This window comes from Adiantum capillus-veneris, chromosome 28 (assembly GCF_014529385.1).
Source record: "Adiantum capillus-veneris isolate H3 chromosome 28, ASM1452938v2, whole genome shotgun sequence".
NCBI classification, from domain to species: domain Eukaryota; kingdom Viridiplantae; phylum Streptophyta; class Polypodiopsida; order Polypodiales; family Pteridaceae; genus Adiantum; species Adiantum capillus-veneris.
Genome location: NC_140958.1, coordinates 85,305,795 through 85,331,868, shown reverse-complemented (window position 1 = coordinate 85,331,868; position 26,074 = coordinate 85,305,795). Strand labels below are relative to the sequence as shown.

Below are 26,074 nucleotides of genomic sequence, written 5' to 3'. Positions count from 1 at the left end.
CAATATGAAGCTAACACTGATCCCACTAATCTTTTTGTTGAACTTGTTAATGAAAACACTGATCCCACTAATCTTTTTGTTGAACTTGTTAATGAAAACATCATTTTGCAACATGCTACAGAGACAATGGTTTATTATTACATGAAAATTTATTTTGGTTGTTGTCAAAGAATATGGGTCGACCAACTTGTATTTACAAATAATGAATGTAGAGAGAGCTATTCCTAACGGTTGAACGCAACTTATGTACATTTGCTTAACAAGGGGATGAATTAAATGCTCTAAGAATCAGAAATGAATTCCAATGAGCTAATGATTGAGGGCATATGCTGGTTTGTATAGTCTGTTCCCCTAATTGACAGACCGAAATGATTTCATGAGAGCATAATATCGAAGCTGAGTTGTAGAGAGTATGTTTACCCTAATTGACAATAATGTGCCCTAATATTGTATCCTACACTCGACAGTAATGTGTGCAAAGGAATGATGTAAGTGTTGATCGATTAGCGACCTCGAATTGGGCAGCTCAAAATGAGTCCGTGAATGAAGGAAGCGATCACCTATATGTTGTCATCGATCAGCTGGAGGAAGCTGCATCGCTTAGAGCTGCATCTCTGCATCGGTTAGAGCGGTACTAGGCGCGCGAGAACGCCCGTGAAGAGAGCGTTGGTGTAGGTAGTAGGTTCGAGCTGTTCCGAATTGGAGCGTAGGTCACGGAAGGCGTCGTGCTGATCGGGGCCTCCAACGATGGCACCCACCGCCTCGTTGGGGTTGGTAGCATTGCGAGCGTACCATAGATGAAAGCCCTCAGCACAGGCCACCGTCTGCTCCACTTCCTCTGTCAGTTTGTACGCTGTCGGAATGGACGCTCCCCGATGGTGTACCTGTGCCGGCCACGTACCCTTCCCGAACCCCACCATGTAGGACATGGTCAGCGGATTCTTCCCTAGGATGTAGTCCACCTGCATATAATTACGTGTTCAGTCAACGTCGGACCAGAATATCACTACCTGATGGCAGTCAATATAGTTACGTACCTGGCTCTGAGCGAGATTCATGATCGCCTGCGGCGTGTAGCGCGTGCCGTCACAGCTGATTGAGCTCTTCCCTGCTTGCACCAGATAGTCTGCATACATAGCCGCCAGAAAGGCCGCACCTCCAGCATACTGCGTGTTTGCTCCGGTCCTTACGTATAGCAAGCCCCCTAAATATTGCAGGTAACTCAAAATTAGTCATGATTGTCCAATTATCTTATCGATGTTGGTCATGATATTTTATAGGTCATGACGTGCAGCGTTTGCAAACCTGGAGTCCTACGAACTTGCGTAAGGTTGTTTCCCGCGAGATTTGCGCACATGAAATAGTCGGACCTTGCCTTCACAACCTTCAGCGTTTTGTCCCCTCCAAAGAACCTCTGCAAAACATTTATACGACCAGTCGACCACGTCACTCACTATTAGAGCAGGGCACGCAGACTTTACTATTAGAGCTGCAGCTAGCCACGTAGTAATATCCTTACACTGACTAAGAGGACCGCTGCGCCAGCATTCTTGTTATCCCAATTGAACTCAGCAGCGCTGGTGGTGCTGTGTAGAGCTTTGCGGACATACCGTAAATAGGAGTTAAGGCCGCTAGCCTTGAAAATCCAGGCTGCAGCCCATAGAAGATCGTCCTGCGTTATTAAACAAGAGTTAAAGAGTTCACAGATTGGTATTTGAGTGTCTCACAACTAATTAATTACACGACATCAAGTGAAAGAAAGAGTGTTGATATATTGGCCGGTACTTACTTTATAGCCTGAGTAAGTGCAGTAGAAGGGGCATTGGCCCGTATGAGAGGCTCGGTATCTGTCGGCAAAGCGAAAAACCATGAATGATCTTTTCAGCAGACGTTGAGAATAGGCAGCATCCACGCCTTTAAAGACCAGAGAAGCGGCAGCAAGGGCGGCGGCAGTCTCAGCTGCAACCTCTGTTCCAGGATTTGAAGCGTTGATTTGCACTGCTGTTCGCGGTGTTCTCATGCTCTCCGGGCGTTGCCAGCACTGATGATCGGCCTCGGCTTCTCCAACCTGTAATTTTAGATCGGCATGGATGAGGCAGCAATCCAATTACGAAAATATGTGAATCAGAGACAAATGACGACGTCGTATTTATATACCTGCACCCAGAGGCGCTTTCGCACTGCACTGGTCTTGAGGAGATAGTCCGTTCCCCATCGGATTGCTCCCCGCACCCTAAAAAGCTCACCGGCTGACTCGAAGCCTGCGGGGCTCTCTAGTACTCCCCAAGCCAGCACAGTGACTGTGAAAGCCATGGGAAAGCCGAACTTGACGTTATCCCCCGCATCGTAGTAGCCACCCGTTAAGTCTACCTGTCCAAATGGCAGGGTATTTTATTGTGTGTGTGTGAGACAGAGAGAGAGAGAGGCCAACGGCCATCATATACGTACATTTGCATCGCTGCCGTCGAGAAGACCGGAGTTCCCCCTCCACGTGACCCTTTGATTGGCTGGGAGCTTTCCCGAGCGCTGCACTTCCAGAAAGAGAAGCGACTTGGAAAGCGCGTCGCTATAGTTGAAGGCAAGAGAGGTGGATGGTGGGGTTGCGGCAGTTGCCTGCGAGTAGGGCAGCATGAAAGTGGCCATTAACTCAAGACCAGAAAGTAGCGCGCACAGGATCCAGATATTTTGAAGCCGCATCGACCGGCCGTATTGTGGACTAGCGCTGAAGCGCCAGGAGGGGAGCACGGCCATTCTATTAAAAGCTGGAGTAACTAGGAGGGCGTGTTTGGCTGGCTGGTGCAGCTTATAATAGCCTTGGTTCCGCAATGGCTGAGGTTTAAGCTGGCTGTGTACGTGTGCTTTGCACGAGGCAGAGCACCCCTTTTTATAGATGGCAGATGGATGGGAATATGGTGTTGGGTGCTCCTGTAATTATACGTGTCAAGCGGATCAAATGATGAGGATGATCAACCGTCTCTGCCCGGGAGGAGCAGCAGCAGGTGCATCCGGCAGCTAGTAGCTGGATCGAGCAGCTGCAGATTGGATGTATGGAAGATGTTCCATGTCTAAACGTGACTCAAAAAGCCTCATAAACGTCGTCATCAAGCGTCACGAAAACGCAACTTTATTAGTGATAAGAGAGAGAGAGCGAGTGGATGACGTAGGGTTGCATGCTTATATTAATAGAAACAGAACGACTTTGCAGCTTGAACAGTCATGAGTCCCGCAAGCGCTGCAGCTGGAACGCCACAAAAATCCAAGCAGAAGCTGGGCGCCATTTTTTCTCCAAAGCGAGCCTTGATCGCTGCCGCACTTTATCTGCGCCCTGGACGTATGTCAGCTCATGTGACAAATTCAACTGGCCAGCTGCAGGTGATAACGCAAGAATTTGGCACTCCTAATCAGACATTAAACCCTCTTTAGCAATTCAGCGTATTAAAATATTTCTTAATCCTCAAAACAGCCTGGACGTAATTAGCTCATGTGAAAATTTAACAGTCAAGCGGTCGACGTCGGACGCAAGAATTTGGCACACCTAATTAGACACCTAAACCCTCTTTAGCAATTGAGCCTATTAAAATATTTCCGTTAAGTCCTCTAATCTGCAGCGTACGTACATCGAGAACACACGCTGAGGCTCGGGCAATGCGTTCCATTCGCATAACCTAGCAGCCTCCCCGTCTCTATCTTATCATGAGGTCAGCTTGACCCTGATTCCCCTCAAATCTTTAGCCTTTCTTGTTGACCCTACTGGTCTGTCTTCGTTACACGTATAACTGAATAATTGGTCAACAATCCCTTATAGCCTTGTTCTAATCGTTAATAGCTTTTCTCAAAAGTTATAACCACAATCTTAGCAGTTTTTGCGGCTAGCATGCCATACATTGAACCAGGCATTATATGCACGTGTATTATATGCACTCCATCTACACATGCTTGCTTGGACTAAGTAGGTTTAGAGAGTTTCTTTTTTTTAATTTACAGGATAAGCGCTTTTGAATTAAGAAGAGAGCCAAATAATTACATCGGATTACCCAAGGAAGGGGTAAAAAGACACTTACATGGGGATAAAGACCCGAAGGGTCGGCATACCGAAGGATACAAGTTCAAAATATGATTACAGGTTGTCAATTTCTGCTTGTAGTTTAGCAACAAATGCTTGGCCTTCTTCAAATTTTATGGCCAACTCATGGATTTCATTGGACATTTCCCGTGAGTCTTGTCTATACTGTCGTTGTCAATACTGGTCTTTTGAATGTTAGAGTCCAGCATGTTGAAGAGCTTTGTAGCCTCTCTAATCATTGCAACCTTTTTCCTGTAAATCCTGACCTTGTCAAGTTGGAGAGAGGCATCCTGCACATGATAGCAAGAGAAGAGTACTTTCAGACTAGGAGTTTGGTAGGCACTCACAAACAAGGAGGAGTTCCTAAACATCCAGATAACCCACAGGAATTATGCCCTACTTTAGACCACAACTCAGTAAGTAGTCTAACTAAATCTCCATGAAGTAGCTGTTTCCAATCAGTAGCAAATCCCAAAGTTATGAACAACGGTTTCACAATGGGGGTGTTGGTTGGACAATTCAAGAAAATGTGGGGAATTTCTTCAAGAGATTGTTTGCATCTTGGGTGCAGCCCATCACTCTGACCAGATTTCCTGCTCTTTTCCCCATACCAAATGGCTTTGTGTAGGATCAGCAACAACAACAGCGAGTGTTTCGGTTGGATATTCTTGTGTCAGATTGCTTGAACTTTGAAGCTCCACTGTTTCCTGTCTAAGGACACCTTCCATCTTTCGCTGAGGGTAGTGTGGAGAGCACTACAAGAGGTACTTCACATTAGCGACGCTCACAGTGCGGTGCTCAAAAGTGAAAATCCACAGCATCGCTATGAGCGACGCTATGGGTGTCGCTATTTTCTTTGTTACATAGGGACGCTGATAGTGACGCGGACGGGGGTAAAAAATAAATCGAGAGCGCCAAAAACTCGGACCTCATATCTGAGCTTCGACACTCAAGCGAAAGAGGTAAACCCGCGCTCTCCCTCTCTCTCTCTTTCTTCCCCCCCCACACACACACATACACGAGGTGAGGAAAGAGAGCCAGGTATACTCCTTCCCTCTCCTCTCTCTCATGTTCCCTTCCTCTCTTTGTGTCTCTCTCCTCTCTCTCTCTCTCTCTCTCTCTCTCTCTCTCTCTCTCACACACACACATATTGTATCTTAGAGAGAGAGAGAGAGAGAGAGAGAGAGAGAGAGAGAGTGTACACATATGCATAAACAAAAAGCACATACACACACACACATGCATAAACAAAGAATGCATACACACACACATTGAGAGAGGAAAAGAGAGAGAGAGAGAGAGAGAGAGAGATAAAGTAAAGAGAGAGAGAGAGATAAAGGAAAGAGAGAGAGAGAGAGAGAGAGAGAGAGAAAGAAAAAACAAAGAGAAAGAGAGGGGGAGAAGACGGAAAGAGAGAGGTAAGGGGAGAAAACAAAGAGAGAGAGATAGAGAGAGAGAGGTAGATTAAAAAAGTAGAGAAAATATGAAATGAAATGTTATATTAAGATTTAGGGTTAGGTTAGATTTAAAATTATATTTAATTAAAATTAGGTTAGATTAAGATCTAAAATTAAGTTAAATTACATTTAACTTATATTTAAAATTTATATTAAATTTAAAATTATGTTAAGATTTTAAATTAGGTTAGATTACATTTAGGTTTAGGTTAGATTTATGTTTATGTTGAGTTTAAGATTATGTTAGATTTAAAATTAAGACAAGATTTACTATTAGCTAGGTTAGATTCAAGTTAGAAGATTGAATTAAATTTAAGTTTATGTTGAGTTTAAGATTAGATTAAATTTAGATTTAAGATTACATTAGATTTAGATTTAAGTTAGATTACATTTAGGTTTAGGTTAGATTTAAGATTTGATTACATTTAGGTTTATGTTGAGTTTAAGATAGATTAGATTAGATCTAGATTTATGCTAGATTTAAGATTAGATTAGATATAGGTTAGATTTTAGGGCTTGTCAATGAAGGCTTTGCCCAAAGAGCAAACACTAGTTACACAACAATATGTATATTCCCATTCCCATCAGAATCTAACACCTATTAACTCACCCACTAACCATGTTCAATTAGCTCAGAATCACCATATGTTCAATTAGGTTAGATTTTGGATTTGCTTTTTATATTAAAGTCTACCTTCGGGATTACGAAAAAAAATTAGAGTTAGGCGAATGGTGATCCCTCTCTTCCTCTCTATGGATGCGATCTTAAGTTGGAAAGCTTTCAACCGCATGATACTCAGATTGCAGGCCAACATGTAATGTGCGAAGTAATCCATCGAACAAGGATCTGCTGTGAAGAGATGTTAAGATGCTATGAATTGCTACAACTAGAGAAGAGGCAAAGGGGTTTTATCCACTACATGCACTATCATGTAGATGTGGGTGCACAGATTTCTCGTACCCACAAATATAGGCATTGACCAATAAAGACGAGATTATAACGCGATGGTTTTGAGCTCGGTGCACCTCTAGACCGAGGTGTGCGGGGATCAGACATGACTAGAGAATGTGAGGTAGTTTACAGTGTGAACAGAGAGAGAGAGAGAGAGAGAGAGAGAGAGAGAGAGAGAGAGAGAGAGAAGACGGACGATGCCAATAGAAGATTAAATTTATGTCCAGATTATAAGGTATTTACATTCATTGTGAGTAGTGACGAGGATGTGGGGCCGTCCAACCGAAACACTTATCTCTCAACACGGATCTTATGTCATTGTAATCAATGCAAGCATGTTGTGCGACGGACAAGACGCGTTTCTTTGCAGCATGTTAGTGAATTTGGCGAGTTTGATCCATCTATTATAGATCGAGTTGTGCCAATTACAACTCGTCGGACATTGACGCTGGCCAACAGGCAGCAATCTTGCAACCCAATAGACATGTTCGCAGGCGCTTTGGTCAAGCAGCATACGTGAGGCCACAAGATGTAGCCTCTGACAGCTCGCAGGATGATCATGCAGACCACATTCCCAACGAGGCAATGTTTGAGCCCGAGATCGATGAAATGATTGAGACGATCATGGATTCAGAAAGTCTTATCTATGATGATATGAAAAGTGAAGCCGATACGCCATTGTATGATGAAGCACGTTTGTCTAGATTGAAGACCCTCCTAATTCTTCTCAACATACAAGCAAAGTTTGGATGGAGTGACACTAGCATCACAAAGCTTTTCAGGTGATCTATTACAATATATTTACTTCAATAAAAAACTCTAGATGTATAATGATATGATAGATTACTTACACAAGTGTACCATATTTTTTTCGCTGTGTAGGTTGCTTAAAGAGCACATACTACCCCAGCTGATAATGTGGTGCCAGATTCCAGAGAAGAAGCAAGAAAAATCTTGCAAAACTTGGGGATGGATTACAATTCAATTCACGCTTGTCCTAACGACTGCATTCTTTTCAGAGAGGAATACATGGACATGGAGAAGTGTCTGAAATGTGATTCCGAGAGATATCGAGTAGATCTCCATAGAACAAAAATTCCATAAAAAGTTTTGTGACATTCTCCTTTGCTTCCTCGCATCAAGCATTTCTTTGAATGTAAGTCCATGGCTGTCCTAGCATCATGGCACGAGGAGAATAGATCTTCGGATGGTGTGTTATGGATTCTTGTAGATTGCGCATCCTGGAAACATATAGACGATACATGGCCGGATTTTGCCAGGGAAGCTCAAAATTTGCGCATAGGCCTGGCTATGGATGGTGTAAATCCATTTGGTCAAAGATCAACATCTTACAGTGTATGTCCCGTTGTCATCGTCAACTACAACATTCCCCCGTGGTTGACTACCAAGAAGGGGCACCTGTGTCTAAGCTTGATTGTGCCGAGGTGGTATAAAGTGAAGAATATGGATGTGTATCTTCATCCACTATTGGAAGAGCTACAACAATTGTGGATTGGCATAGTAGTGGTGGATATGAGCCGTCACACAGGTTGATGGAATGCTTTAATCAGAGGCATTCTAATGTGGACCATGCATGACTATCCCGGACTAGAAGAATTCTCAGGTGATTTACACTCAAACTCAAACACTGTAAATCTTGTTTTTTATTAAGCTTATCTATTGTCATGTGTATACATGCGGGGCTTCAAACAAGCGGATAAAGAGCATGTGTCACATGTGGACCTAGACTTAATGCACGTCAAGTGCCCTCATTGAAGAAGCAAATCTACGAAGGTCATGAAACGTATCTTCAAGAGAATCATGAGTTATGCGACGGCTTTTTTGGCAAGAGAGCCACCGAGGATGTTTGCACAAGCATGGTTAGAGTAGAAGGAGATGTGTGATGACGGTTTGCCCCCAGGGATGAAGAGACTTTCTCTATGGTACGAGTTACCATATTGGGCCAGACTCATGATCAATCACTTGCTTGATCCAATGCACATATTCAAGAATGTGGGTAATCTGTTGCGGGACCATCTGAACGGCAAGAAAGATACTTTGGGATCCAGGGTTCACCTAGAAATGTGGATCATATGGAGCAATATTGGTCGCAGACAGCATCTGATGAATCAATAAAACTTCCTAAAATGCCATGGATTTTGACAGGAGCCCAAGAACGCAAAGTAAAAGAGACCATTCGATCTGTGCGGACTCCCACTGTAACATTTAATGGCCTAAAAACTTGTGTGTAGCGGAAATTAGCATGAACATAGTGGGCCTTTCATTAGAATAGATTCCTAATGAGAATTACAAGAGTGCTTGGGTGGAGAGAGCAACAAAAAGAATAACACCTAGTTAGATAGCATGAAAAATACTTTCAAAAGAGAGAGAAATTAAGCTATTGAAAATAGTTAAGGACCGGATTTACATGGAGCCGGTCCCCCCTCCAAAAGTCTTTGTATTATGGTTTCTCCCATCAAGAGAGACATTGTACAATACAATTCTTTGTGTTCCTTAAAGACTATCTAGTGCAATGAAGATGAAAGCTTCGTGCACTAAGCAAAACACTTATCAAACACAACATCAATTTTCCCCGGTCTCAGACCCAAGACCTCACACACCTTCGAAGATGGTGAGAGCTAGCAGGGTATGAGAGTAGATTGAGAGGAAGGAGTATTCTTACGAGAAAGATGTACATCTCCTCACATAATCACTCATATAAGCATAGCTTAGCTTAGTAATTATCATGGTAGAGGAGATGAGCATGCATTGAAGCTTGGCTCTTGGTTGGATTTGCATCACAAAGCCAAGAGTTGTTGGTGTAGGCCTCCCTTCTCACAAGCTTGGAGTAGGTGGTAAGCTTTCCATTAAAGCTTGAGAAAGAGAGAGTGTCTTCTTTGCTTCACACATGAGGTTGTGTGAGTGTGTGTGTGATAATGCCTTGCAAAAATCAGCCCCCTCTCTCTCTTGGGTGACCCCTCTTGCTATTTGCTCTTGCTACCCTCTCATTGGACCTCCCTAGGGCTAGCCAATGACAATTAAGCAGCATAAGTGATAGCCTTCGGACATGTGTCCCCCTTTCCCCATTTGTGAGAGCTTTAGGTAATTTAATAATTCAACTAAACTCTCATTAGACCCCTTTTCCTCCTGGACAATAGGAATCAGGCAAGCCATTGGGCTGTTGAATGCTCATTGGACCCCTTGGGAGACTGTCCAATAGTCTCCTAGAGGACTCCATTCTCATTGGTTCTTTTATTAAGTGTTTTTAAATTAATTAAACTAGATTTACTCTAGCCTAATTCTCATTGGTCCACCTCCAAGGCCATCCAATAGGAATTGGGTACACCTTGTGGGCATCTGGCCTAGGGAGCTGACATGTGTCCCTCATTCCCTTTGTGTAAAGGGAGCTTCTGTGTGTGTGTGGCTTTCTCTCTCATCCCCTACAAGCAAGGCTTGTGCCCTCCTAAGTAGGGATTTGTAAATACTTTTTTGACACACACAAAGCATCCAATTCCCCCATGGTTGACCTTTGGACACAACCTTTGAATTTTGGAACCTTAGCATTTTGGAAGTCTTAATGGGCTGAACCTTAGGGTCTTTTTAGCCCATTGTTGCACATGGCTCTTTTGCAGATGGACCCCCCTTTGGATCCCTATTTTCTCTCCTTTGGATCCCTACTCTGGCCGGTCTGCTAGCTTAACCAATATTCTAGCTTTTTCTCCCCTGGCACTTCCCCATATTAAATGATCAGTTTAACATGAGAAAATCATTTAGGAGAATTAGATATTGATTATTATGACATTACCTCTCTCTTGAAATCATAGTCGTCCTCGACTATGGTACGTGTAGAGAAGATAAAGCATATTCATGAGTCCTTTTCTTAGCAGGTAGAGGATCCCTATGTTACCCTACGACATCATTCCACAATGGATGACTAGTCCATTTGGTGCTTGAGAGCTTGAGGCTGCCGCAAGCATGTCTGCACATTAGTCCTATCAATCTTCCATAGTAGAGTGACAAGCTCTACTTGGTGTTTGGGAAACGTCGTCTCCGCAAACTTGATCTAAGCATGCATACTACTTCATTTTTGTGCACAATAAAGAAAAAGAGAGCCTTATAAGACAAAAACTTTGTTCATTTTTAACATTTTGTACATTTTCTTACTCTTGGGAAGCATTGTAAGCATTGACAAGGTTTAGGTTATCCTTTAATTGTATGCGTTGCATCCATCTAGCATCTTCAAAAGGGTAATTCTTAAACTTATTAAGATATCGTTGGATAGTCTTACCGCCTCTTAGTACCTTGTCTTGGTCCTCGATCTCCGGTGGGTCTTCAGTAGTTGGTTCTTGAGGTGGCTCTCCTTTGTAAGGCTTTAATAGGCTCACATGGAAAGCATTGTGTATGAGCCAATGATTGGGCAACTTGAGTTGATAGGCCATCTCATTGATTGGCCTAAGAATCTAGAAGGGACCATAGTACCTTTTTGCTAGTTTAGCATAGTACTTTTGGTGTTCCATAGGATTCTTTCCCGTCGTGTGCCTTAATCGAGCCTTGGGAATTTTGAATAAGACCCAATCATTTTCTTTAAAGACTTGGGCTCTTCTGTGCTTGTCAGCAGCAGCCTTTTGCCTTTGTTGTGAGATAGAGATAGCATCCTTAATCTTTTGAAAAGATTCTTGTAGGTCTCGGCTATACTCATCTGCAGCAAAGATCTTCCCATGTACCTTAAGTAGCAAGGGACTTTTTTATCTTCCCTCAATTACCTCGAAAGGTGCTTTTCCCGTGGAAGTATGTACAGTGTTATTGTAAGCATACTCCACTAAGGGTAAGTACTTCTCCCATTGGGATCTTTGATCTACTTCCGTTACATAGGCATTTAGTAGATCGAGAATTGTTAGGTTAGCTATTTCACTTTGGCCATCCGTTTGTGGATGATAGGCCGAAGAGAAGTTTAGCCTTGTCCCTAAATTCTCAAAGAGACCCTTCCAAAAATTACTGGTCATTCTAGGATCTCTATCTGACACTATGGACATTAGCAAGCCATGGTACGTAAAAATTTGTGAAATGAAGAGGGTTGCCATTCGATGGGCTTTGATAGTCTTTTTGACAGGTATAAAATGAGCTTATTTATTGAAGCTGTCTACTATCGTCCATATTCCCATATTCACATGGATAGACTTAGGCAATCCAAAGATAAAATCCATGGATATGCTCTCCCATGGTGAATTAGGGATTGGCAAGGGTTCAAGCAATCCAAGTTGCTTCCCTCTATCAAATTTTGTCTTTTGGCATACCACACATTTAGAAACATACTCTTGTATGTTCACTTTCATAGTAGGCCAATAGAATATGTTTCAATTCCCTTTAAGGTAGACTGAATCCCTCTATGCCCCGCATAAGGTGGATCATGAGATTCATACATTACTTTCTCACGTAGTGAGTTAGTAACACATAGTCTATTGCCATAGAGAAGATAACCATCTTGTAAAGTAAATGGTTCTTCTTTCTTCCCTAATGCAAGGTCTGAAATCACATCTCGAAAATCGGGATCAATAGCATACTCATCTATCATTGAAGATAGATCATTGTGAGTTGCTATGGAAACCGCATTCACTCTCGGCCGTCTTGAGAGTGCATCAGCTACTTGATTATGCTTGCCAGTAATGTGAGCAATATGAAAATGAAATTGCGAAAGGAAATTTGCCCACCTCATTTGTTTGTCAGAGAGCTTGGTCTGCGTCATGAAGTACCCAAGACTTTGGTGATCCGTTTGCAGAATGAAACGAGTCCCCAATAAATAGTGCTTCCATGAGTCTAAGGCATGTAGAACTCAAGGATTTCCTTTTCATATATGCCTAGAGCTTGTTCAACAGGGTCGAGCCTTCGACTTTCATAGCCTATGGCGTGCCCTTCTTGGAGAAAAACAGCTCCAAGGCAATCACCACAAGCGTCACATTGGACCTCAAATGGTTTTGAGAGGTCCGGTAGTGTAAGCACAGTTTGAGAGATAAAATTTTCTTTAAGATTTCTGAAAGTATTGTTCTGCTTAGCAGACCATGTATACCTAACACTTTTCTTTGTTAGGTCATGTAATGGTCCCGCAATTTGTGACAACTTTTCTATGAAGCGTCTATACTATGCACACATACCTATAAAGCTTCTTAATTCATGAAGATTCTTTGGTTAAAGCCATCCTTTTATTACCTCTAACTTTGATGGATCCATTTGGATACCATCTTGAGAGATAATGTGACCTAAATACTGAATCTCTTGCAAGAAAAATTCACTTTTCTTTCGATTAACATAAAGTTTATTCTCTCTTAAAACTTGAAATATTACCTGGAGGTGTTTCTTGTGTTCGTCTAATGAATTAGAGTAGATGATAATGTCATCAGAGAACACTCCACTGAAGGTTCGATGAGGCCTGAACAACTTCTCCATCAAGCGGTTGAATGTGGCTGGTCCATTGGTCAAGCCAAAAGGCATGACAATGTATTCATAAAGACCAAATGTGGTGCGAAATGCGGTCTTTACAATGTCTTGATGTAATGGAATTGGCCTATTTAATTTGAGAGTGGCCGAAATTAATGAGAGTACTTTTGAGAAATGACTTTGTGAGCATAGCGGGTGAACATAATTGAAGATAGCAACATAATCATAGCAATTAGTTAACTTGGCATGAACAATAAGTTTGCAACAGAGAGAATTTAGAGAACATGACAACAGTTGAGGACCGGATTTATGTGGAGCCGGTCCCCCCTCCAGTAGGCATTTGTATTATGATTTCTACCATTAAGAGAGACTTGTTACAATACAATCTTTGTGTTCCTTGTGACCCAGGTGATGCTATGAAGATGGAAAGATTCATGCATCACAAGCATAACATAAACTTAAAGAAAGCTTTAACTATCCCAAGCCTCAGTCGCAAGACCTCAAACACCTTCGAAGGTGGAGAGAGCTAGCAGGGAATGAGGGTAGGGAAGAGGAAGAAGAAACATTTCGTAGGAGAAAGAATTAGTTCCTCACTTATCATAACTCTTGTTGCTGGCATACATAATAGCATAGTAATGGAGAATAAGGAGATGGCAAGCTTAAGCATTGAATCATGGCTCTTGGTTGGATTTGCACTCCATATCCAAGAGTGTTGGTGTAGGCTCTCAACCTCTACTTGCTTGGAGAAGGAGAGGGAGCTCTTGCACTTTGCATAGCACACCATGAGAGTGTTTGTGAGTGTGTGTGGGTGAGTATACCCCCTAAGCAACCCCATAGCTTGCTTGGGTCGACCCCCCCTTGTAGCTCATGCTTGAAGCTCATTGGACCCCTCCAGGCCTAGCCAATCACAAGCAGGAGGCATTACAAGCAGCAAGGGTAGCCTTGAGACAAGTGTCCCCCTTTCCCCTTTGAGAGAGAGGGATAGATAAATGCTAAATCAATTAATTAAATCTCTTAAATTATTATTGGACCCCTTGGGTGGCCAACCAATAGGCTTCAGGCACACCATGAGGGCAACATGAGGAGGAACTTGACAAGTGTCCCTTTTGCTTTCTTTGTACCATGCATGCCTTGTGTGAGTGTGTGGGTGTTCTCTCTCATCCCCCCTCATGTAGGGCTCGCCCCCTCCTTGTCGGGATTGAATCTTTGACTTTTTGACACCTCAAGCCCCTCATGCATAGGCCCAGTTCCCACCACAAGCTTGGCTCATAAGCACTTTAAGCTTGGACTGGGTTCTCACCTCAAGTGCAACCCTAGCATCTCAAGCATGTCAAGTACCTCAAGCATCTCAATCATCAAGAAACTCAAGCACCTTAGTCATCAAGCAGGACAAGCACCTCGAGCTGGGTCGGGTTCCTGCGTCTCAAGCTCAGCCCTAACTTACCTAAGGTCAAAGGCCTTTTACACACATTATTGGAGGTCTTCAATGAAGCTAACCCTAAGGTCTTATGCTCCATTTGTTAGCCTTTCTCTTTGATAGACCATCTCTCATTTGGGCCCCTTTACCATTGGCCCCGTGTTGAGATAGATCTATAAGCACATGTCTATATCTCAACACTTGTTCCCGTTTATTCTCCCACATTAAGTGATCAATTTAATATGAGAAAATAATTTGGGTTGGTTAGATATTAGATATTAGATTTTATGACATTACCTCTCTCTTGAAATCATAGTCGTCCTCGACTATGAGCTAGAAGAGATAAAGCCTTAGTCATTAGTCCATTTTACTTAGCGGGTAGAGGATCCCTTTTTACCCTACGACATCTTTCCAAGATGGATGACTAATCCATTTGGTGCTTGGGAGACATAGTTGCCGCAAGCATGTCTGCTCTTTAGTCCATTTCATTCTCCCAAAGTAGAGTGACAAATTCTACTGGGTGTTTGAGAGACGTCGTCATCACAAACATGATTCTAAGCATGCATACTAGTTAAATTTGTGCACAATTAAAAAGAGGACTAGCTAGTCTTATAAGACAAAAACATGAGTCATTTAAAAGAAATTTGTACATTTGCTTACTCTAATGTAGCATTGTAAGCATTGACAAGGTTCATACTATCCTTAAGCTATATTCCTTGCATCCATCTAGCATCTTGAAAAGGATAATTTTTGAACTTAATAAGATACCGTCGGATAATCTTACCATGTTGTAGTACCTTGTCTTCATGCCGAAGAATAGCTTCGGGTTGTAGCACCTCTTCTTGGTCTTCAACTTCAGGAGGGTCTTCAATAATTGGTTCAGTTGGTGGCTCTCCTTTGTAGGGCTTAAGTAGGCTTACATGAAAGGCATTGTGTATGAGCCAATGGTTGGGAAACTTGAGTTGATAAGCCATCTCAATGATGGGCTTCAAGATTTGGAAAGGACAATAGTATCTTTTTACTAGTTTAGCATAATACTTTGCCCGTCGTTTGCCTTAATCGAGCCTTAGGAAACTTGAGTAAGACCCAATCATTTTCTTTGAACATTAAGGCTCTTCTGTGCTTATCAGTAGCAGATTTTTGCCTTTGTTGAGAGATGGATATAGCCTCCTTAATATTTTGAAAAGATTCTTGTAGGTCACGGCTATACTCATCGGCGGCGAAGATCTTCCCATGTACTTTGAGTAGGAAGGGACTTTTAGGTCTTCCCTCCATGATCTCAAAAGGTGCTCTTCCCGTAGAAGTATGTACAGTATTATTGTAGGCATACTCTACAAGAGGTAAGTACTTTTCCCATTGTGAGCGTTGATCTTCTTCGGTAACATAAGTCTTGAGTAGATCGAGTATCGTAAGATTGGCTATCTCACTTTGGCCATCTGTTTGTGGGTGATAGGCTGAAGAGAAATTCAATCTTGTTCCTAGATTTTCAAAGAGACCTTTCCAGAAATTACTGGTCATTCTAGGATCTCTATCTGACACGATGGATATGGGTAATCCATGGTGCTTGAAAATCTGAGATATGAAGAGAGTTGCCATTTGATGTGCCTTAATAGTCTTTTTGACAGGAATAAAATGTGCTTGCTTGCTAAACCTGTCAACTATTGTCCATATTCCTGTATTCCCATGGATAGACTTGGGTAATCCAAAGATGAAATCCATGGATATACTCTCCCATGGTGAATTTGGGATAGGCAATGGATGGAGTAATCCAGGTTGCTTCCCTCTATCATACTTGGTCTTTTGGCATAGTGCACATTTTGCAACATACTCTTGTATGTCCACTTTCACGGTAGGCCAATATAAGTACGTCTCTACTCCTCGGAGAGTAGGTTGAATACCTCTATGCCCCGCATATGGAGGAGCATAGGATTCATACATAACTTTCTCACGAAGGGAATGGGTAACACATAGCCTATTGCCGTGGAGAAGATAACCATCCTGCAAGGTGAATGGTTCCTCTTTCTTACCCAAAGCAAGGGCTGACATTATGTCTCTAAAGTCAAGGTCAGTAGCATACTCATCTATCATAGAGGATAGATCATTGTGAGTAGCTATAGACACCGTATTAACTTTGGGTCATCGTGAAAGTGCATCGGCCACTTGATTGTGCTTACCAGCTATGTGAGCAATATGGAAATTAAATTGTGAAAGAAAATTTGCCCACCTCATTTGTCTGTCGAAAAGCTTGGTTCGCGTCATGAAATACTTGAGACTTTGGTGGTCGGTTCGTAGGATAAATGGAGTCCCCAATAGGTAGTGCTTCCATGTGTACAGGGCATGTAGAACAGCTAAAAGCTCTTTCTCATAAATTCCCAAAGCTCTTTCTCATAAATGCCCAAGACTCGTTCATCAATATTGAGCCTTCGGCTCTCATATGCTATGGCATGCCCTTCTTGAAGCAAAACTGCTCCAAGGCAATCACCACAAGCATCACATTGGACCTCAAATGGCTTTGAGAGATCCGGAAGCACGAGGTCTGGTTGGGAAGTAAGCTTCTCTTTGAGCTTTTCAAAAGCATTTTGCTCCTAAGCAGTCCATACAAACTTAACGTTCTTATTAGTTAAGTCGTGTAGTGGTCCTACTACTTGAGAGAATTTTGCTATGAAGCATCTATAGTATGCGCACATACCAACAAAGCTTCTTAGCTCATGTAGATTTCTTGGGTTAGGCCATGCTTTTATTACCTCTAACTTTGATGGATCCACTTGGATACCATCTTTAGAGATAATATGACCTAGGTATTGAATCTCTTGAAGGAAGAATTCGCTTTTCTTTTGGTTGAGAAAAAGCTTGTTCTCCCTCAATGCTTGAAAAATCACTTGGAGATGTTTCTTATGTTCTTCCAAAGACTTGGAGTAGATGATGATATCATCAAAGAACACTCCAGTGAATTTGCGGTATGGTCTAAAAATTTTCTCCATCAAACGGTTGAACGTAGCTGGTGCATTAGTCAAGCCAAAAGGCATGACTAGATATTCATAAAGACCAAACGTTGTGCGAAACACAGTCTTTAAGATATGTTCATCCACTATCCTTATTTGATGATAGCCACTCTTAAAGTCAATCCTACTGAAGTAGGTCGAGCCTTGTAGCTTATCAAATAGATCTTCTACCCAAGGTACGTGAAATCTGTTTTTGATAGTGATATGGTCTAGTGCTCGATAGTCCACACACATACGGTATGTACCATCTTTCTTTTGTACTAAAAGGACTGGAGAACAAAAGGGAGAGGAACTAGGCCTCACCATCCCTTTGTCTACCAGCTCTTGTACTTGCCTCATGATCTCCTCTTGTTGAGCTTGTGAGACTCGATAAGGAGGCTTGTTAGGTGGTGAGCTTCCAGGAAGGAGCTCAATGCGATGGTCATCATCCCCTCGTTTTGGAGGTAAGTCCATAGGGATATCATCGATGAACACATCTTGGAATCCTTTTAGAAAATTAGACAAGTCTAACTCTTCTTGATTCCTACCATTTACATTTGATGAAACATTAGTATCTTTTACATACTCTTTGACAAAAATCATGTACGCAGAAACTGAGCTCTTCATTGACTTATCAAAAGCAAGAGGATTTACAAGTGGAATAGTGCGACCACGCTCACTAGCATCTATATACATGTTCTTTCCCCTGTAGGTGAAGTAGATTCTCCTTTCAGGGAACTTCATGTTGGAAGCCATGAGATCAAAACATGGTGCCCCTAGGATAACATCCTCATGTTGGAGCGGAGAGATGAAGAAGTCTTCTTTGTCGACATAGCTTTGGACACGAAGCCTCAACTTCCCAATCAAGGGAGTAACGGAGGCTTGTTGTCCCTTGAAAGCTGCATCAGCCACTACTATATCTCCCATCTCAAAAACTTGAATGCCCAACTTGGTGGCCAACTCCATAGATATGAAGTTAAGAGTAGAGACAGGGTCAAACAAGATGAAGGCATCATGCTCTCTTACCTTCCCCCAAGCATAGGAAAGTGATGATCCTTTGCAATGAGCATCCTCTTTTGGAGCTTCGATGGTGGAAGCCCTAGGAGTCTCATTGCGAGTATTCTTCTTGGGGCAAGAACGATAGCCATGTCCTTGCTCCCCACACTAGAAACACTTATGGTCCTTGCGAAAAGCTTCAAGCTCTTCAGGAGAGAGTTTTTTTTTACCTTTGTAAACACCCTTCTCCTTGGACCGATTGTTGTTGTTGCTGGAATTGACTTGGGAATTATTTTGAACATTGGTTTTCCCCTTTGCATCATTTTTGTCTTTGTTTTCCATGGGCTTGACATTACGTCTAGCCCCTTGATAGAAATTGATGCGTGAAGAAACCATGGTGTGATGGATTACTTCGCTAATAGTACCAGGCCGTTGAGAGTTGATGTATTCGGCCATCTCTTCAGGTAATCCCACACAGAATTGTTGCCTTTGCTCGCCAAAGTCTATCTTTTGAAAGACAGTAACCTTGAGATGTAAATCCCAAAACTTTTCTACATATTTTTGGATAGACTCATGGGAGAGGAGCTTCAAGCTGCGCCACTCGGTAAGCACTTTGTCCTTTGCATCGCTTGCAAGGAATTGCTTCATGATGGAAACTCGTAGAGTTTTCCATGTCTTTGGGGCTGCACCATTTCCACAAAGGCTAGCCCACCATTGACGAGCTGATTTTTAGAAGTGCATAGCTACATGGTGTAGCTTAGATGACTCTATGAAGCCCTCATCTCCAAAGGCCGCATCAAATTGCTGGATGAAGGCCAACACTTTGTCGGTAGCACCGAAGGTGCCATCATAAGTGAGAAAAGATATACTCTTTCCTCCCTCCTTGAACTTCTTTAGCTTTTGTGACCTTCGCCATGCAGGAAATGATTTGTGATGTCCTCCCCTCTTGTATTCTCTAGGAGAATAAACATAACTTTCGTCAGAAGAGGAGGAAGGTGAAGAAGAAGGAGAATAGGATGTCCTCTTCCTAGCCCTTTTCTTCCTTTGTTTCCTCTCTTGCCTTTCAGAGTGATGAGGAGAAGGACTATGTGTTGATCTTTTCCTCTTGGGAGGAGTGGGCGATCGTCTAGACTGCCGTCTTCGTGGAGCCACATCTTCAGAGGAACTTAAACTTTCATTGCTTTCTTGCTCTTTGGATTCCTCCTCTAGAATGGGAGAGAGTCTTCTTTTGGGGGTCTCTTCAAGAGGCCTCCTAAGCTCTCTCTCGTCTTGGAGAGGAAGGGAAATTCCATAAGCACGAAGTTGTTGAGTAACTTCGGCTTGCAAAGCAGGGTTGTCCATAGCTTGCTGCAACCTAGTGACGAGATAATTCACAAACATGGGAGCATCATCATTAGCACCTTCATGTGCAAAATCAAAGCTATCAATGTTCATTCTACTCTCTTGATTATTGTCAGCCATGTTAACAAAATTTATGTATGTACTTAGTGTATGCTTTGGCAATTCAAAGCCTTAGTTGCCACTCCTCTTAGCCTTTGAAAATCGGCTCTTAAGTATCTACAACCACGGCTCGAAGTGGTTAATTATAGAGAGTAGAGGAGTAGGTCTAACATAGCAGAGTTGCCAAGGGCTAGCTCTTTTCGGACTTCTTATGGCTCAATAATGGTAAAGCCGTAGGCAAGTCTAAAAAGACTCCATTATTAACTCCAAAGCTCCCGAGGTGTGCACCATCCCCCACATAGTGGGCTCAACAAAACCGATAATAGATCCCAGTTCCACTTACCCTAATATAATTAACAACATCAACCATTTATAGGCTACTTAAGGACCTCTCTTCTTAAGCAAGAAAAGAGAAACGAAATGCTCTGATACCAATGTAATGGAATTGGCCTATTTAATTTGAGAGTAGCGGAAATTAATGAGAGTACTTTTGAGAAATGACTTTGTGAGCATAGCGGGTGAACATAATTGAAGATAGCAACATAATCATAGCAATTAGTTAACTTGGCATGAACAATAAGTTTGCAAGAGAGAGAATTTAGAGAACATGACAACAGTTGCGGACCGGATTTATGTGGAGCCGGTCCCCCCTCCAATAGGAATTTGTATTATGATTTCTCCCATTAAGAGAGACTTGTTACAATACAATCTTTGTGTTCCTTGTGACCCAGGTGATGCTATGAAGATGGAAAGCTTCATGCATCACAAACATAACATAAACTTAAAGAAAGCTTTAACTATCCCAAGCCTTAGTCGCAAGACCTCAAACACCTTCGAAGGTGGCGAGAGCTAGCAGGGAATGAGGGTAGGGAAGAGGAAGCAGAAACATTTCGTAGGAGAAAAAATTAGTTCCCCACTTATCATAACTCTTCTTGCTAGAATACATAATAGCATAGTAATGGAGAATAAGGAGATGGCAAGCTTAAGCATTGAATCATGGCTCTTGGTTGGATTTGCACTCCATATCCAAGAGTGTTGGTGTAGGCTCTCAACCTCTACTTGCTTGGAGAAGGAGAGGGAGCTCTTGCACTTTGCATAGCACACCATGAGAGTGTTTGTGAGTGTGTGTGGGTGAGTATACCCCCTAAGCAACCCCATAGCTTGCTTGGGTCTACCCCCCCTTGTAGCTCATGCTTGAAGCTCATTGGACCCCTCCAGGCCTAGCCAATCACAAGCAGGAGGCATTACAAGCAGCAAGGGTAGCCTTGAGACAAGTGTCCCCCTTTCCCCTTTGAGAGAGAGGGATAGATAAATGCTAAATCAATTAATTAAATCTCTTAAATTATTATTGGACCCCTTGGGTGGCCAACCAATAGGCTTCAGGCACACCACGAGGGCAACATGAGGAGGAACTTGACAAGTGTCCCTTTTGCTTTCTTTGTACCATGCATGCCTTGTGTGAGTGTGTGGGTGTTCTCTCTCATCCCCCCTCATGTAGGGCTCGCCCCCTCCTTGTAGGGATTGAATCTTTGACTTTTTGACACCTCAAGCCCCTCATGCATAGGCCCAGTTCCCACCACAAGCTTGGCTCATAAGCACTTTAGGCTTGGGCTGGGTTCTCACCTCAAGTGCAACCCTAGCATCTCAAGCATGTCAAGCACCTCAAGCATCTCAAGCACCTCAATCATCAAGCACCTCAAGCACCTTAGTCATCAAGCATGACAAGCAGGACAAGCACCTTGAGCTGGGTCGGGTTCCCGCGTCTCAAGCTCAGTCCTAACTTACCTAAAGGTCAAAGGCCTTTTACACACATTATTGGAGGTCTTTAATGAAGCTAACCCTAAGGTCTTATGCTCCATTTGTTAGCCTTGCTCTTTGATAGACCATCTCTCATTTGGGCCCTTGTACCATTGGCCCCGTGTTGAGATAGATCTATAAGCACATGTCTATATCTCAACACATGTTCCCGTTTATTCTCCCACATTAAGTGATCAATTTAAAATGAGAAAATCATTTGGGTTGGTTAGATATTAGATATTAGATTTTATGACACTTGATCAACTATCCTTATTTGATGATAGCTACTTTTTAGGTCAATCCTACTGATGTAGGTCGATCCTTGTAGCTTATCCAATAGGTCTTCTACCCGTGGAACGGGAAACCTATTCTTGATAGTGATCCTAGCTATTTAGTGCTCTATAGTCGACACACATACGATATGTGCCGTCTTTCTTTTGCACTAATAGCATAATCTCCTCTTGTTGAGGTTGAGAAACTCTACAAGGAGGTTTGTTAGGCGGTGAACTTCTTGGAAGAAGTTCAATTGCATGGTCATCATTACCTCATTTAGGAGGTAGCTCACAAGGGATGTCGTCAATAAAAAGATCTTGAAACCCCTTGAGAAAATTGGATAACTCTAATTCCTTTTGGTTGCTTTTAGTTTCTTTTGCTAAAGCATTAGGTTCATTTTGAGAATCTTTAACAAAAACCATGTACACAAAAATAGCGCTATTTATTCACTTGTTGAAAGCTGGTGTATGTACAATGGGGATAGTGTAACCCATTTCCTTAGCATCTATATACATGTCTTTTTTCCTTAACGTAAAGGAGATTCTCCTTTCAAGGAATTTAACATTGGCAGCCAGGGGATCAAACCATGGTGCCCCTAGGATTACATCCTCATGCTTGAGAGGTGAGATAAAGAATTCCTCTTTGTCCACATAGCTTTTGACATGAAGCCTCAATTTCCCGATTAAGCGAGTGACTGCAGCTTCTTGCCCCTGAAAGCACTGTCTGCGGGTAGGACATCTCCCATCTGGTAGGCTTGTATGCCTAGCTTAGTGGCCAACTCTATAGATATAAAACTGTTAGTAGAATCAGGGTCAAAGAGAATAAAAGTATCATGTTCTCTTACCTTTCCCCAAGCATGGCATAGAGTAGATCCGTTGTGGTGAGTTTGGTGAGTCTCCTCCTCTTGGATTTCAACCAAGGTAGCTCTAGGAGGATCTTGGCGGTTGTTCTTTTGGGGACAAGCGCGGTACGCATGCCCTTGTTCGCCGCACTTTAAACACCGGTTATCCTTGCGATAATGCTCAAGCTCTTCAGGATAGAGTTTGTTTTTACCTTTGTAAACTCCCTTCTCTTTAGTTTTGTTGGAGTTGCCCTTAGGAGACTTTTCGACATTATCCTTCCCCTAAGGCTCATTGGCACCCTTGTTTTCCGTGGGCTGATTATTTCTTTAAGCCCCCATTTGGAAATTGATTCGAGAGGCCACCATAGTATGGTGTATTACCGTCGATATGGTACGTGGCCTTTGGGAGTTGACATACTCCACCATTTCTTTGGTTAAGCCCACACAAAATTGTTTCTTTTTCTCTCCAAAATCCAGCTTTTTGAAGACAGTGGCTTTGAGTTGTAGGTCTCAAAACTTGTCTACATATTTGTGGATGGATTCATAGGGAGAGAGCTTTAAGTTTCGCCATTCGGTGAGTACTTTGTCTTTGGCATCGGTGGCCAAAAACTTCTTCATAATGGAAGCTCTTAAAGCTTTCCATGTTCGCGGAGCTTCATCGTTGGCTCGTAGGCTAGAACACCATTGCCTGGTGGACTTTTGAAAGTGCATAGCTACATGGCGTAGCTTAGAGGACTTCGTGAAGCCCTCATCTCCGAACGCCGCATCAAATTGTTGGATAAAGGCTAAGACTTTGTCCGTAGCACCAAAGGTGCCATCATAGGTAAGGAAAGAGATGCTCTTCCCTCCCTCTTTGAACTTCTTGAGCTTGGACGACCTCTTTCCATGCGGCATAGGATTTCCTATGGCCTCTTCTTTTTTATGGTTCAAAGGTTGCACCATCACTTTCTTCAGAAGGTGAAGAATTTGAGGAAGGTGGCGAAGAGGGTGACCTCTTTCTCGCCTTTTTCTTGTCTTGATCTTCGTTGTCTTCTCCATCACTTTCATAAGAGGAAGAGGATGAAGAAGATCGAGAAGAGGGTGTCCTCTTTCTCGCCTTTTTCTTCTCTTGCTTTTTATCATCCCTCTTTGAATTATGGTGAGGAGAAGGTTGTGATGGTCTTCTCCACTTTGGTGGTGATGGAGAGCGTTTAGCCCGCCGTCTTTGTGGAGCCATCTCCGCCGAGGTGGCGGGAGACTCACTTCTCTCTCGTTCCTTCGGTGGAGGCTCTTGAGTTCTCCTTTGCAAAGGAGATGCATCATCAAGAAGTAAATTCTTGAGCCCTTCGTATGGATTCTCTTCTTCTTCCCGAATCGGAGAGAGACCTCTTTTGGAAGTCTCACAAGGAGGCTTCCTAGGTGTTCTCTTGTCATGGTGGTGAGCTTGGAGAATCCCATGAGCACGGAGTTTCCGTTGAACTTCACTTTGGAGAGATGGATTGCCCATGGCTTGTTGAAGCCTAGAAACAAGATAGTTGACAAGCATCGGAGCATCATTAGTAGCTTGCTCATTAGAAAAATCAAAGTTATCAACATTAATTTCACTCTCTTTACTATTGTCAACCATTGTAACAACTTTTAGCTGTAAACTTTTTAGGTGTACTTTCGCACTTCAAGCTCTGGTTGCTACTCCTCTTTACCCCTTTAGAGAAATCACTGAAGCTACTGTACCCGTGGCTCGAATACCATTAATTGCAAGGAATAGAAGAGAGGGTCGTTCAACACCAAAACAGCACCGGCTCCTGTCAAGCTTCTAATAGCTCAATAGTGGTTAAGCCGTAGGCAAGCCCCGTAGGACTCCACTATTAAGACCATAGCTCTCGACGGTGATGCCCCGTTAACTGCGCGAAGGCAGGCGCAGTGCAAGGCTGAAAAATCCCTATTCTACTTACTCACATGCAATTAATAATACATTTAATGGCCTAAAAACTTGTGTGTAGCGGAAATTAGCATGAACATAACGAGCATTTCATTAGAATAGATTCCTAATGAGAATTACAAGAGTGCTGACGGTTTGTCCCCAGGGATGAAGAGACTTTCTCTATGGTACGAGTTACCATATTGGGCCAGAATCATGATCAATCATTTGCTTGATCCAATGCACATATTTAAGAATGTGGGTAATCTGCTGTGGGACCATCTGAATGGCAAGAAAGATACTTTGGGAGCCATGGTTCACCTAGAAATGTGGATCATATGGAGCAATATTGGTCATAGACAGCATCCGATGGATCAATAAAACTCCCTAAAACGCCATGGATTTTGATAGGAACCCAAGAACGCAAAGTAAAAGAGACCACTCAATCTGTGCGGACTCCCAATGTAACATTTAATGGTCTAAAAACTTGTGTGTAGCGGAAATTAGCATGAACATAGTGGGCATTTCATTAGAATAGATTCCTAATGAGAATTACAAGAGTGCTTGGGTGGAGAGAGCAACAAAAAGAATAACACCTAGTTAGATAGCATGAAGAATACTTTCAAAAGACAGAGAAATTAAGCTATTGACAACAGTTGAGGACCGTATTGACATGGAGCCGGTCCCCCCTCCAAAAGGCTTTGTATTATGGTTTCTCCCATCAAGAGAGACATTGTACAATACAATTCTTTGTGTTCCTTCAAGACTAGCTAGTGCAATGAAGATGAAAGCTTCGTGCACTAAGAAAAACACTTATCAAACACAACATCAATTCTCCCCGGTCTCAGACCCAAGACCTCACACACCTTCGAAGATGGTGAGAGCTAGCAGGGTATGAGAGTAGATTGAGAGGAAGGAGTAGTCTTACGAGAAAGATGTACATCTCCTCACATAATCACTCATATTAGCATGGCTTAGCTTAGTAATTAGCATGGCAGAGGAGATGAGCATGCATTGAAGCTTGGCTCTTGTTTGGATTTGCATCACAAAGCCAAGAGTTGTTGGTGTAGGCCTCCCTTCTCACAAGCTTGGAGTAGGTGGTAAGCTTTCCATTAAAGCTTGAGAAGGAGAGAGAGTCTTCTTTACTTCACACATGAGATTGTGTGAGTGTGTGTGTGATAATGCCTTGCAAAAATCAGCCCCCTCTCTCTCTTGGGCGACCCCTCGTGCTATTTGCTCTTGCTACCCTCTCATTGGACCTCCCTAGGGCTAGCCAATGACAATTAAGCAGCATAAGTGATAGCCTTCTAACCTGTGTCCCCCTTTCCCCTTTTGTGAGAGATTTAGGTAATTTAATAATTCAACTAAACTCTCAATGGACCCCTTTGCCTCCTGGACAATAGGAAACTGGCAAGCCATTGGGCTGCTGAATGCTCATTGGACCTTGGGAGATTGTCCAATAGTCTTCTAGAAGACTCAATTCTCATTGGTTCTTTTATTAAGTGTTTTTAAATTAATTAAACTAGAT

At 42.6% G+C, this 26,074-nt stretch overlaps 1 protein-coding gene across 1 annotated transcript; it reads right to left on the bottom strand.

Annotated features, from left to right (window-relative positions):
• Positions 1 to 244: 244 nt before the first annotated feature.
• Positions 245 to 2,773, bottom strand: LOC147420803 (endoglucanase 18-like). Its single transcript, XM_086504393.1, has 7 exons — positions 2,449 to 2,773; positions 2,158 to 2,370; positions 1,790 to 2,068; positions 1,520 to 1,672; positions 1,306 to 1,414; positions 1,038 to 1,204; positions 245 to 962 (listed from the first exon to the last, which is right to left on the bottom strand). Exons 1-7 carry the CDS (start codon positions 2,749 to 2,751, stop codon positions 624 to 626), a joined length of 1,563 nt encoding a protein of 520 aa, XP_086360519.1. The 5' UTR covers positions 2,752 to 2,773; the 3' UTR covers positions 245 to 623.
• Between the last annotated feature and the right edge of the window lie 23,301 nt (positions 2,774 to 26,074).